Source organism: Scyliorhinus torazame, chromosome 22 (assembly GCF_047496885.1).
Source record: "Scyliorhinus torazame isolate Kashiwa2021f chromosome 22, sScyTor2.1, whole genome shotgun sequence".
NCBI lineage: Eukaryota > Metazoa > Chordata > Chondrichthyes > Carcharhiniformes > Scyliorhinidae > Scyliorhinus > Scyliorhinus torazame.
This window is the reverse complement of record NC_092728.1, coordinates 93,981,547-93,994,791: the sequence shown is the minus strand read 5'-3', so window position 1 is coordinate 93,994,791 and position 13,245 is coordinate 93,981,547. Positions and strand designations below refer to the sequence as shown.

The window sequence follows — 13,245 nt, the reverse complement described above, 5'->3', positions numbered from 1 at the left end:
TTTGTTATTGTGATTTGGCCATGCTCTGATGTAGAGGTAGATTGTTGTATATTTTGTAAAATGTTAGTCTGAATCTTTTAGAACAGCTGCTTTATATTTGTTCCTGGGCTTTCAAAGGAAATTCACAACTGTCTTGCCAGGCCACTTCAGATAGCACTAAATGTTGACTACATAGTGTGATTTAGAGTAGGACTGAGTAGCAATGCCAGCTTCCCTTCCCTAAAGAACATTTGTGAGTTTGTTTGATTTTTCTTTTTTAAAGCAATCGAGCATTCATGATCATCCATTCCGGTGCAAAATATGGTTTGTTTGATTTACTGAATGTAATTTCACATCTTGCACTTTAGGACTTGAGCTCTTCACTTCCGGGTTGCTAATACTCAGCAATTCATTTACATAAGTGTGAACTATTTTAGATTGTTTAGATGTCTCCTTTTTATTTCAAACCAATTAAAGCTTATCTTTTTGTGTTAACATGTCACAGGGAATACTAATCTGTACATTGTTCCAATTTTATGTGTCATGAACTATAAATAAACAATGTGGTATCCACTGATTCTATTTGGCATAGATTCAGTGGTTAAGGCCCAGTCCCAGGCGTTTACATGCCTCTTTACAGTATCCTGCCTTCTGGTATGGGGTCTGCCTTTTGTTCTGAGGGAGTATGCTTGTTCATTTTTATAAACATGCCATTGTAAGAACAAGAGAGGAGGGAAATATCAGCACGTTCCACACCCAAGGGAAACAAATACCTAAAATGCCTCAATATGTAAAATGTCTGTTGTGGCTGGGAATTAGAGATGATAAATGTTTTGGTACGTGAGGCCCACTGTATAATCTGTAATTGACTTGACCAAGTTGTGAGTCCATTGTATTCCATGTCACAACTGGAGAGACTTTTATTCTGTCTCCTTACTGATCAAACTTACCGTGAGTAAAATATAATCATTAGATGGATTTGTTTCCAAGATGTGAGTCTTGGAGGGTTGTTTAAAAAAATCTTTGCAGTTCCCAGACCACACGTGTGGTATAGCTTAAAATAGTTGTGTAAGAGCCAAGGTTTTATGATCGGGGAGGGTAATTTAATCCATACCAGCTGTTCTTTGGTTTTCTACAAGGTTTATATTTGCTCAAAATTTACTGAAACTGGCAATGCCTTGTACTTGCAGGGTTTTTAATTAATATTTATTTAAAAAACAGGCCACTGTTCAAACTGTGTCAGAAACCCATGTTTATGATAGTGTAAGCCTGGCTTAGTGATTGAACTTTGCCTGCGGGTCGGAAGATTGTGGGTTGAAGCCCCACTCCAGACGTTAAAGCCAATCATCTAGGCTGATGCTTCAATGTTGCACCGAGTGAGTGTTGCATTGTCTCAAAGTCTGCAATGGTGACATTTGAATGAGTCATTATACTGCTTCTCAGGTAAAAGATTTTTAGTGCCATTTGAACAAGAGAAGAGGAGTTCTCCCTACGTTGGCCATCACTTATCTTTCAACCGACTTCATTCAGAAACAGATTAGCTGCTCAATGTTGTTGTAAATTGTCTGTCATTACGTCAGCGACTAAACAACAAAAGTGCTTAATTAGCATATATAGATACAAGTTTTATTCTTTATACATCTCAATACTTTTAGGGGTCAGTTTAAATTCCTTAAGGAACAAAGTCTACTCACTTCAATATTTCTAATTGCACTGTTTATAAATTTATAAAGTTCTCTGGCTTGCCGTGAGCAATGTTCCAGTGGCAAAATTTCATGAAATTTAAGGTAGCCTAATTAAATTGTGAATTGCATTTCTTCCTGCGCTGTAGGTCCCTCCTGATGTTCACGATGGAAAACTGTTTCTATGTGTTGATTTCGCAAGCGGTCCGCTATCTGAAGGATCCATCTGTTCACTCGCGTGACAAGCAGAGGATGAAACAGGAGCTGAGTTCGGAGCTGGTAACTTTTCAATTTTGCACAGCACTTAAGCTGTTCACTAACGAGCAATACTAAGCTTCAATTAGGCACTGCACAAAATGTGACTTGCTTGAGCTAATTCTTGCTTCCTCATTTGAACATTTCCTGAAAAGAGTTAATGTGAAAATAACTGTGGTGCAGAATCTTTGCACTTTTAAGGAATATTGTGGGAAATTGTAACAGCGTTATTCATGTGTTCATTTTTTCACGATGACTAGTGAGCATACCTTCCTCATTTTTATGTAATTTCTTCAATTTTCTGACGTTAGGAAAAAATTGGTAAGTGTTTATATTCTGTTGACTTCCTGCCAACATCAAAAATTCAAAGGCAGAAAATATAGCGTGTATGTGTGTGTGTATATATATATATATATATATATATATATGTGCATGTGTGCATAGTATAGAAATTAATAGTATGTATAAGTGTCACTATATTGTGTGTATAAATGTGTAAATAGAATATAGAAATAATTCAAGATTGTTTCTTGCATTGTTCATTCACCCTATTCTGTGTTTTTGTTACTGTCCATTTCCTTTGTTTTTATTCCTGAGCTTTTATACTTGTCTTGTAACGTTCTTGCCTTTTTCTCATGTCAGATATATGATTATCTGATCTATTGGTTGAAAATTCCTCGGTGTCTGGTTGGTTGATCATTTTATTCCTATGACTATTTGTGGAAAATGGAGGATTAAAGCCACCCTGACCATTGCAAATGAGAGATTACAGGCTCTTTGTACTATAGAGGGCACTCAAACACTTGGCATTCCATTATCCTAAACACTTAATGCTACTGTTCTGTATAATCAGTTCTTTTCAGTATGGAAACTGGTATGCAGTAAGAGGAAATGATTTAATATGCGTACTGGAAGGTCCAGCACATATCTTCCCACTGTTGTAAACTCTGGAGTATAGTTCAGTCTTGTATATGCACTGATTAAAACATACAATTTGTGATTTATGAGGTATTTTACCATGATGAAATTCTGGGGCTGGGGCTTATAAGTTCTCATTTATGGAACATCATTTACACCCAGTTTATGGTCAATTGAACCTGGAGTAAGGAGACATTTTTGGATATTTTTCCAGTAACGAAGCGCAGCTACAAATGAATCATTTTATAAAATAATTAGGGTTTAAAAAACAAATTAAAAACAAATTAAATATAGACATGGAGAGTCAGGTAATGTGTTGTTTCTGCATGATGTGGGAGCTGGCGGATCTCATTGTGGTTCCCAGTGAACACGTCTGTAGAGTTGGTTACTTGAGGAACTCCGACTCAGAGTGAATGAGCTGGAGTCTGAGCTTCGGACACTGCGACACATCCAGGAGGGGGAACACTGTGTCCCAGGAGGCAGTCGCACCCCTTAGAATAACTAACTTTAAATTCAGCCAGTGGTCAGGGACAGGAGGGTGTGACTGCGAGTGAGTCAGGGAGAGGGATCCAGGAAGTAGGGTTGCAGGAGCCTCACTTTATCCCTGTCCCAACAGGTTTGAGATTCTTGCTCCCTATGTGGACGGGAATGGAGACTGCAGGGAGGATGAGCAAACTGACCACAGCACAGTGGTGCAGGGAGCTGTACAAGAGGGGGGGGTAGGTACAGAAAATAAATTTCGTTGTAATCGGGGATGGTATAGTTTTTTAAAAAAATAAATATTTTTATTCTCCTTTTTCACATTTTCATCACATTTACAACAAATGATTAACAATAACAATAAATACAATGGCAATCCCCTAGCCAACAATCCCCTCATCCCACCCACCCTCAAACAGCTCCCAACATTTTGAATACAATACACCAATGAAAAAGAATCATTATTAATTTATACATTCCAACCGCCTCGCCCAACCTAATGTTCAATGTCATCCAATTCGTGAAAATGCATGATGAACAAGGCCCAGGAGTTGTAGAACCCTTCCACCCCCCCCCCCCCCCCCCCCCCAACTCGAGTGTTGAGAACTCCTGCAGTTCCCCGAGGCACAGGGAGGAGAAACCGACCACCCTAACAGAATCCGCCTTCGGGCAATCAGCGATGCGAAGGCTAAGAAGTCTGCCTCCATACCCGCTTCCAACCTCGCCCGATCTGACACCCCGAATATAGCTTTTAGGGGACCTGATTCGAGTCTCACATGCACCACCCTTGAGATTACCATAAAGACCTCCCTCCAGTTTTGGACAGGACCAAAACATATGAATGTGATTTGCGGGCTCTTCACCCCCCCCAGCGTTCACAAACATCCTCCACCCCCTCAAAAAGTCAGCTCATCCTCGTGAGGTGCGCCCTTTACACCACCTTCAACGATATCAGCCCCAACCTCGTGCACAAAGTTGAGGTATTCACCCTCCAAAGCACCACAACCCCTCCCCAACTCTTCCTCCCAATTGCCTTAATCCCATCCAGTGATACCTTATCTTCTCCCAGAATAACCCCATAAATCGCCGACACCACCCCTTTCTCTAATCCCCTCGCCTTAAATATCTCTTCCAATAGTGTGGGGGCCGGTGCAATCAGAAAGCTCTGTACCTCCTTCCTGGCAAAATTTCGGACCTGCATATACCTAAACATCTCCCCCTGCCCCAACCCATATTTCTCCCCCAGCTGGGAATAGTATAGTTAGGGGCATTAGCACTGTTCTCTGTGACCAGGATTGAGAATCCTGAAGGTTGTGTTGCCTACCTGGTGCTTGGTTCAGGATATCTCATCTGAGCTGCGGAGGAACTTAGAGTGGGCGGGTAAAGATCCAGTTGTCGTGGTCCACGTTGGTACCAACAACATAGGTAGAACAAGGACAGAGGTTCTGCTAAGCGGGTATGAACAGCTAGGAGATAAATTTGAAAAGCAGAGCCAAAATGCTAATAATCTCTGGTTACTACCTGAGCCCCAAGCTAATTGACAAGGGATCAATAAGATTAAGGAGGTAAATGCGTGGCTCAAAGATTGGTATAGGAGAAATGGGTTTGAATTCATGGGACATTGGCACCAGTATTGGGGAAGAGGGGACCTATTCCGAAGGGACGGTCTTCATCTGAATCATGCTGGGACCAGAGCCCTAGTGAATCGCTTAATTAGAGCTGTAGATGGGGCTTTAAACTAAATTGGGGGGGGGGGGGTTCAGTTGAAGGGGGAACTAGAAAACCCAATTTAAAGGAGGAGGTAAGAGTGCAGGTTAGCAATGTGGTGGATGGTTACCAGAAAATGAAAGTGAGGGAAAGAACGGGTGAATGCCTTTCTGCACTAAGAAATTATAGATGAGTAAGGAAATCTAGCATTAAAACAAATTTAAAAGCTTTGAATCTAAATGCAAGAAGCATTCGTAACTAACTGAATGAGCTAACGGCGCAAATAAAAACAAAAGATTGACTTGGTGGGGATTACTGAAACGTGGTTACAGGGAGACCAGGTCTGGGAATTGAATATCCAAGGGTACGCAGTATTCTGGAAAGATAGACTGAAAGGCAAAGAAGGTGGCGAAGCCCTGCTGGTGAGGAAAGGGATCAGTGCTGTAATGAGAAATGACATAAGAACCGGTGATCAAGATGTTGAATCAGACTGGGTAGAAATAAGAAATAGCAAAGGGAAGAAGTCCTTGGTAGGAGTAATCTATAGTTCCCCATACAGTAGTTCTACAGTGGGGCACAGTATAAGCCAGGAAATACTGGGGGCTTGCAAGAAAGGTACAGCAACAATAATGGATGATTTTAATATGCACATAGACTGGACAAATCAAATTGGCAAGGATAGCCTGGAGGCAGAGTTCATTGAATGCATTAGAGATTGTTTCCCGGAACAGTATGTTGGGGGAACCAACCGGGAGGAGGCTACCCGTGATTTGGTATTTTGTAATGAGGAGGGATTAATTAATGACCTCCTAGTTAAGGAGAGTAGTGACCATAATATGATAGAATTTAGGATTCAGTTTGGGGGGGGCGAGAAAGTGGAGTCCCACACTTGTGTTCTGGAATTAAACAAAGGAAATTACAGAGGCTTGAGAGCAGATTTCACCCGTATAGGACAGGAAGGCTAAAAGGTAGGACAGCTGATGAGCAGTGGCAGTTGTTTAAGGAGATACTCAATTCCTCACAACTAAAATATATCCCAGTGAGGAAGAAAGATGGGAAGAGGAGTAAAAAAACATCCATGTCTAAAAGGAGGTCAAGGACATTATTAAGACAAAAACTAAGTTATATCATATTGCAACAGCCAATGGCAGGCTGGGAGATTGGGAAACTTTCAAACATAAACAAAGAGATACTAAAAAAGTAATAAAAAAAGCTACGGTAAATTACAAAAAAAAACTAGCACAGAATATCAAAAAGGATAGCAAGAGCTCCTACAGGTACATAAAAGGGAAGAGTCACTCAGGTAAATGTTAGCCCCTTGGAAGATGAAACCGGTGAGTTAATAGTGAGGAACACAAAAATGACAAAGACGCTAAATCAATACGTTGCCTGATTTCACAGTTGAGGATAATAGTACCATTCCTATAGGAATGGGCAATTCAGAGGTCATAGAAAGGGTGGAACTTGGAACACACAGCATCAATAGGGAAACGGTACTCAACAAACTCTTGGGATTGAGGCAGACAAGTCCCCAGGGCCCGATGGCCTACATCCTAGGGTGTTAATGAAAGTGGCAACAGAGATAGTGGATCCATTGGTTATGATATTCCAAAATTCCGTGGACATGAGAAAGGTTCCAGTGGATTTGTAAAATTCTAATGTTACGCCCTTATTCAAAAAGGGAGGGAGGCAGAATGTTGGAAATTACACATCAGTTAGTTTAACATCTGTTGTTGGAAAATTGTTAGAATCACTAATCAAGGACGTAATATCAGGACATTTGGAAAGCCAAAGCGCTATTCATAAGTCAGCATGGTTTTGAGATTAGGGGTAATTTATTAGCTTGGATAGAAGACTGGCTGATAGACTAGACAAAGTCGGGATAAATTGGTCTTTTTCTGAATGGCAAGATGTAACTAGTGGGATGCCACAGGATTCGCTCCTTGGGGCCCCAGCTATTTACAATCTATATTAACGACTTGGGTACAGAGATAGAAGGTTCTTTAGCCAAATTCGCAGATGACACAAAAATAGGTGGGACAGTAAGTTGCAAGAACCTTACAAATGGGTATAGATAGGTTAGGATAGTGGGCCAAAATGTGGCAGATGGAGTTTAATGTGGATAAGTGTGATGTCATGCATTTTGGTCAAAAAAATGGAAGGCAACTTGTTATCTAAATAGGGAGTGACTTTGGGGTGCTCCGATACAGAGGAATCTGGGTGTCCTCATGCATGAGTCACAAAAAACGGGCTTGCAGCCGATAATAAGGAAAGCAAATGGAATGTTGCCATTTATAGCAAAAGGAATTGAGTATAAAGGTAAGGAAGTGTTGTTGCAACTATACAAGGCATTGGTAAGACCGCACCTGGAGTATTGTGCACAGTTTTGGTCCCCTTATTTGAGGAAAGATGTAGTGGCATTGGAGGCAGTTCAGAGAAGGTTCACTAGGATGATTCCAGAGGTGAGAGGTTTGTCGTACGAGGAGAGTTTAGAAGAATGAGAGGAAATCTAATTGAGGTATACAAGAAGCTAATAGGTATGGATAAAGTAGACGTGGAGCTGATGCTTCCTCTTGTGGGGCATTCTAAAACAAGAGGTAGCAAATTTAAAACAGATTTAAGTAAAAACTACTTCTCCCAAAGGGTTGTGAATCTGTGGAATTCGTTACCCCAGAGTGTGGTGGATGCAGGGACAGTGAGTAAATTTGAGGAGTTAGACAGATTTTTTAATTGGTAATGGGTTGAAGAGTTATGGAGTTGAGGCCCGGATGGGATCAGCCATGATCACATTGAGGGTGTTAGGCTTGGGGGGCTAAATTGCAGCCAGGTCATGTGTTCTAGGGAGGAGATGCTCTAGCTGATTTCGCAATCCAGCTCTTGGTTTGTAACGTTGTGGGTTGCAGATGAGGAACATATCAGCCATGATAGAATGGCGGAGCAGACTCGATGGGCCCAATTCTGCTCCTATATCTTATGAATTTATGAAAGCATTTGTTTATTCTGCACAGCTTAATATTTCAATTAGAAATAAATCGGCAACCCTGCAGCAGAAAGTATACTTGAGACTTTAAAGTTTATTAAACATTTCCTCTAATATTTCATATTAACTTGGCTTTTCTTTTCCTATTTCAGAGTACCGTTCTGTCTAGCATTTCCCGCTATTCTCGTCGCGGCACACCATGTTCCCCTGCTGCATCCTTGCTGCTATCTCCTCCGAGCAAATCCACCTGCTCCGTATCCAAGTTGAGTCCCGAGAACCAGGAACCCTTAATCCAGTTGGTCCAGGCCTTTGTTCGACAGATCCAGAGATAAAAAAAAAGCACCAACCATAATGTTAAACTTTAATGCTTTTCCAGCTCTGGACTGTAGATAACCTCTTTTGAAACAATTTCCTGTTTCAGTTTTCACTGACCAAAGGTAATGTGAATACAATGTAAAAATGAGATAGTGGACATATCAGGCTGGCACCTTTATTTGAAGCTGTTCTTGAAAACACTTTTTTCCTAGGTAACAGGTTTGAAGTGTGCCACAAAACTTTGTCTCAAAATTAAAGGATTGAATGACATTACAGAAAATAATCATGGCAGCCATTGAAGAATGTACAGTAACATCCATTAGTAGTTACATTTCAATAGAGATCCATCTCTGTTAAAGTTGTTTTTGAGACTCTTGTATTGTAGAATTGTAAAGTGTTAATGAATAGGAGGGGGGGTCAAGAAAAGGCATTCTGAAGGGAGATCATGCTGTGTATTCCAATACATTTTTATATCGCCTCTTTAAATCCAGATTTATTACAAATATAAAACATGTCCTCATGCTGAATATTTGCCAGTGAAAGCAGTTGTAGATACAGGGTTTGTGTGTTGCAAGCATCTTTGTTAAGAACGTTTTATGCTGGAAACAACATTTCAGATTGGTTAGGAGTGCCAGGACAATTTTAAATGTTTTGTTTTACAGCTATTCACTACTTTATATGCCACACATTCATCTTTTGAAGCGTGTTTCCTGCAGAACTTACCAAAGAATCTTGGATGAGTATTTGCAGCTTTGGTCTGTGTGTAAGTACTGGGCATTTAGACCGATTAAAGGAGCTACTTGAACAAAGTACCAAGAACAAGTACTGGCACACGTTTGAAGCATGTTTAAAGCAATTTTGTTTACTTGAGAAGTAAGATCTGAGGTTCAAAAAAGTAAAATACTCTGGCTGTTACAGAAGAAACTAAAAGAAAATCTTTCCATGTGATTCAGCAGAAACACTGAATTTGGTTTTGACTTGATGCATTATTTTAATTTGAGAGATTTTTCAATCATTGGAGACAGCCCTGCATGACTGTTCTGTCATGAGCTTGTGTCTGCGATGGGGTTAGATGCAGTGGGCTGTAATTTCCTCTCTTGGCTGTAAAGTAAGCTTCAAATGCAGACCACTACTTTATGCTTCTTCAGTGAAGAAAACATACTTGTGTCTCTGAAAAGTATATGGCCTTCTACTTCAGCAATAAGCTTAACTGACTTGTGTGCTATATTTTAACAATATTGCAGATGTGTACACAGCCTGGATTCCAGCTTCACCTAATGTTCTGACATCCCATTGTCTTTAATGCAAAGTGTGGCAGGCAATTTGCTGAGGTAACAAGACACCACGATTGAAAGCAATTTTTCAAAATCTCACAACGATTAAGACCACTGATCAATTATTAAATATAAAAATAAAACAATCACAAACTATGAATCCCAAAATGCTGGTTAAAAAGTGTTATCCTGGTAATAAAGACACATCAGTGAGTTTAATTAGAAACAATGCATTTCCCAAAAAGTAAGCCAACATTCAGAAATCCTGTCTTTTCAATCACTGAGTACTCTATGATTGTTGTAATAGACAAACAACTTGATTGAAAGACTCATCATGCAGTCACTTTGTTAAACTGCCATTCAATATTTGTAATTTATTGTTGAGAATATTGTTTAATTCTACCATTGTACACGTTCATCTGCCTTTTTTGTGATAGCTTGGTTTTAATGCTTTTTATAAAGCTGAAAAATAAACTGAAAAAACTTGTGATGGTGGGTCCTTGTTTGTGGTCTGAACAAATTAACATATTGCCTGTGTTTGGTGATGCCCACTGTCGCACACATTCAACCCAATATTTTAATATCATTGTCTTCGCTGGTGCCCTTACCAGATCAATGCTGTTGGTATTTTGATAAATTATTGGACTTCTTTCTTTTACTGAGGGAAGTAAATTTACTGCCTAATTTTACTTGATGTGCATCAAAACTTCTACATTTTCATTTGATTTAAAAACTTCCTGTGACCTCAAATACAGTTGGGTTCCACTAGGTATCGGACTGTGGCATTTATAAACAAAACCTGTTAATTGTCACGTGTAGAATGTTTAGCAGGACTGGTGCTTAATAGATAACAATGCATCCTACTGTAGGATAAACTACCTTGAATGTAAGAAAAAATGTAAATTATTTTGACTTCTGCCCCCATGATACACTGCCTACTGAGCTTTGAAATTATTGAGTAAGAGCTGCTTTTTGGTGGACAGCTTTATTAATCATGTTGTCCTTTAGCGGAGACTGCTGTTTTCTCTCTCCAAGCATGTGGATGTTTGATTTTACAAGGATCTCTTAAAAACAAACCCGTTTTCTGCATGTTCACTAATTTTTCCAGTGGGTAAAAAGCCTAAATGAATTTTGTACTACTGATGATGAACATTCCTGATAAGCATTTTTAATGAGGGAGAATGTTACCATATGGAAAGACCAATGCTGTATATAAAGATGTGAAAATTAAGGCAGAAGGGCAGTAGTTGAGGCTAAAATTTCAGCAACTATATCCAGATTTGATTTGATGCTTTCAAAAGCAAGTATTGTGCTAAATTCGGTTTCTCATAAATGAAGGCACACTTATCTATTTATTTTAATGATTTTCTGATGCAGAGTGAAATGGCTATTTGATGAAGCAGTTTGAAACAATGGTGAGAAAATACTGCTGTATAATTTAAAATACAAGGCATCATTTTTGAACATCAAAGCAGAAAGTTGGTCTGAACTGGTCAGTAGTGGAGTAGAATTGAGCTTTAACAAAAAAATAAATTCTCAACAGTCGTACAGTTTATTATTGGACAGCAGAGAGAACATATTGAATGTAAATATAGTGTTTTTAAATGAGTCTTTTATCCAGATTTTCTTTTGTCTACTAACAACTTTTGAATAGACCTCACCAGTGCCTAGGTTTCACAGCTACCACATTGAACTGAACCACGTAAAATGGCTTGGCATGTTTATTGTATTGTATTAGTCCTGCTGTTTTGTTCCTGCTAGTTTTTTTTAATACAGTTTGAAAGTTTTCACTTTATACTTATACTATTGTTTGAATTTTTTTAACAATGACATTTTGAAGATCGTTTCCATCAGCTTCTTTAATTGTGCTGTACAGACCTACCCTGTAATGTGGAAAACTGCCCCGTCTACAAAAAGGCATGACAATACACCCCTGTTACTCCTGAATTATCAAGAAAGTGCTGACAGTGCTATGAAGCAGCTGACATTCAGTTTGGTTCTGCAAATAAGCAGCTTGTTTGATTGATTCACACCTTGGCTGTTCCTGTTCACTCTTGGCAGCAGAGTGTACCAGCTACAAAATGCACTTCAGCCACTCACACTATCAGGTCAGAAACAAAAAAGGAGCAGTCACTGTATTGGGAGTTTTCTATAGACCCCCCAATAGCAGCAGATAGAGGAACAGATTGGGCAGCAGATCTTGGAAAAGTGCAGAAGTAACAGAGTTGTTGTCATGGGTGACTTCAACTTCCCTAATATTGACTGGAACTTCCTTAGTGCAAATGGTTTGGATGGAGCAGATTTTGTCAGGTGTGTACAGGAAGGATTCCTGACGCAATAAGTAAATAGGCCGACAAGGGGGGATGCCATATTGGACTTGGTGCGCAGCAACAAACCAGGCCAGGTGTAAGAACATGTCGGTGACAGTGACTACAACTCCTTGACCTTTGCCAGAGTCATGGAGAGGGATAGGAACACCGTCTGGGAAGGTATTTAATTGGGGGAAGAGGAAATTATACTGTTATTAGACAGGAGCTGAGGAGAATAAAGTGGGAACAATTGTTCTTGGGGAAATGCACAACGGTAATGTGGGGATTGTTTAAGGAGCACTGGCTGCGTGTGCTGAATATTTTTGTCCCACTGAGATGAGGAAGAATGGTAAGGTGAAGGAGCCTTGGATGACGAGACGTGGAGCTTCTAGGCAAGAGGAAGTAAGGATCTGACTCGGCTCTACAGGGTTACAAGGTAGCCAGGAAGGATCTCAAAAATGGACTGAGGAGAGCTAGAAGGGGGCCTGAAAAAGCCCTAGTGGGAAGGATTAGGGAAAACCCCAAGGCATTCTACAGTTGAGAAATAGGAGGATGATCAGACTGCGAGTAGGGCCGATCGGAGAGAACTTGTGCCTCGAGTCTGAGGAGGACCTTGTTGCCCATGAGAATAGACTCAAACAGGTTGATATTAAGGAGGATGTGCTGGAAATTGAGAAGCATCAGGATGGGTAAGTCCCCTGGACCTGATGGGATATACCCAAGGTTACTACGAGAAGCGAGGGAGGAGATTGCTGCGCCGTTTTTGCGTCGTCACTCTCCACTAGAGTAGTACCAGATGATTGGAGGGAGGCGAATGCTGTTCCCTTGTTCAAGAAAGGGAATAGGGAAATCCCAGGACATCAGTTTTACGTCTGGTGAGCAAAATATTGGAAAGGATTCTGAAAGATATAGGGTTCTTGATTCTTTAATCAAACTAGTTTTTCTAAAAGATAGTCAGCATGGCTTTGTGAGGGGCAGGTTATGCCTCACAACCCTCATTGAATTCTTTGAGGATGTGACGAGACACATTGATGAAAGTCAGGCATTTGATAAGGTTTCCCATGGTGGGGGCATGGGATACAGAGAAATGTGGCTGTCTGGATACAGCGTTGGCTGGCCAAAAGAAGACAGCGAGTGGTAGTGGATGGGAAGTATTCCGCCTGGAGGTCGGTGACCAGTGGTGTCCCGCAAGGATCTGTTCTGGGACCTCTGCTCTTCGTGGTTTTTATAAATGACTTGGATGAGGAAGTGGAACGGTGGGTTAGGAAGTTTGCCGATGACACAAAGGTTGGGGGAGTTGTAGATAGTGTTGAGGGTTGTTGCAGGTTACAACAGGACATTGACAG

At 40.4% G+C, this 13,245-nt stretch overlaps 1 protein-coding gene across 2 annotated transcripts in view; it reads left to right on the top strand.

The window, feature by feature from the left end:
* nup188 (nucleoporin 188) overlaps positions 1–10,080 on the top strand; it is a 143,226-nt gene extending 133,146 nt beyond the window's left edge. For both annotated transcript variants that reach the window (XM_072488611.1, XM_072488610.1), the window contains exons 44-45: positions 1,811–1,940; positions 8,154–10,080. In XM_072488611.1, coding sequence (XP_072344712.1) covers positions 1,811–1,940; positions 8,154–8,333 — 310 coding nt within the window. In that variant the 3' untranslated portion in view covers positions 8,334–10,080. The remainder of the gene's footprint in view (positions 1–1,810; positions 1,941–8,153) is intronic.
* The last annotated feature ends 3,165 nt before the right edge of the window (positions 10,081–13,245 follow it).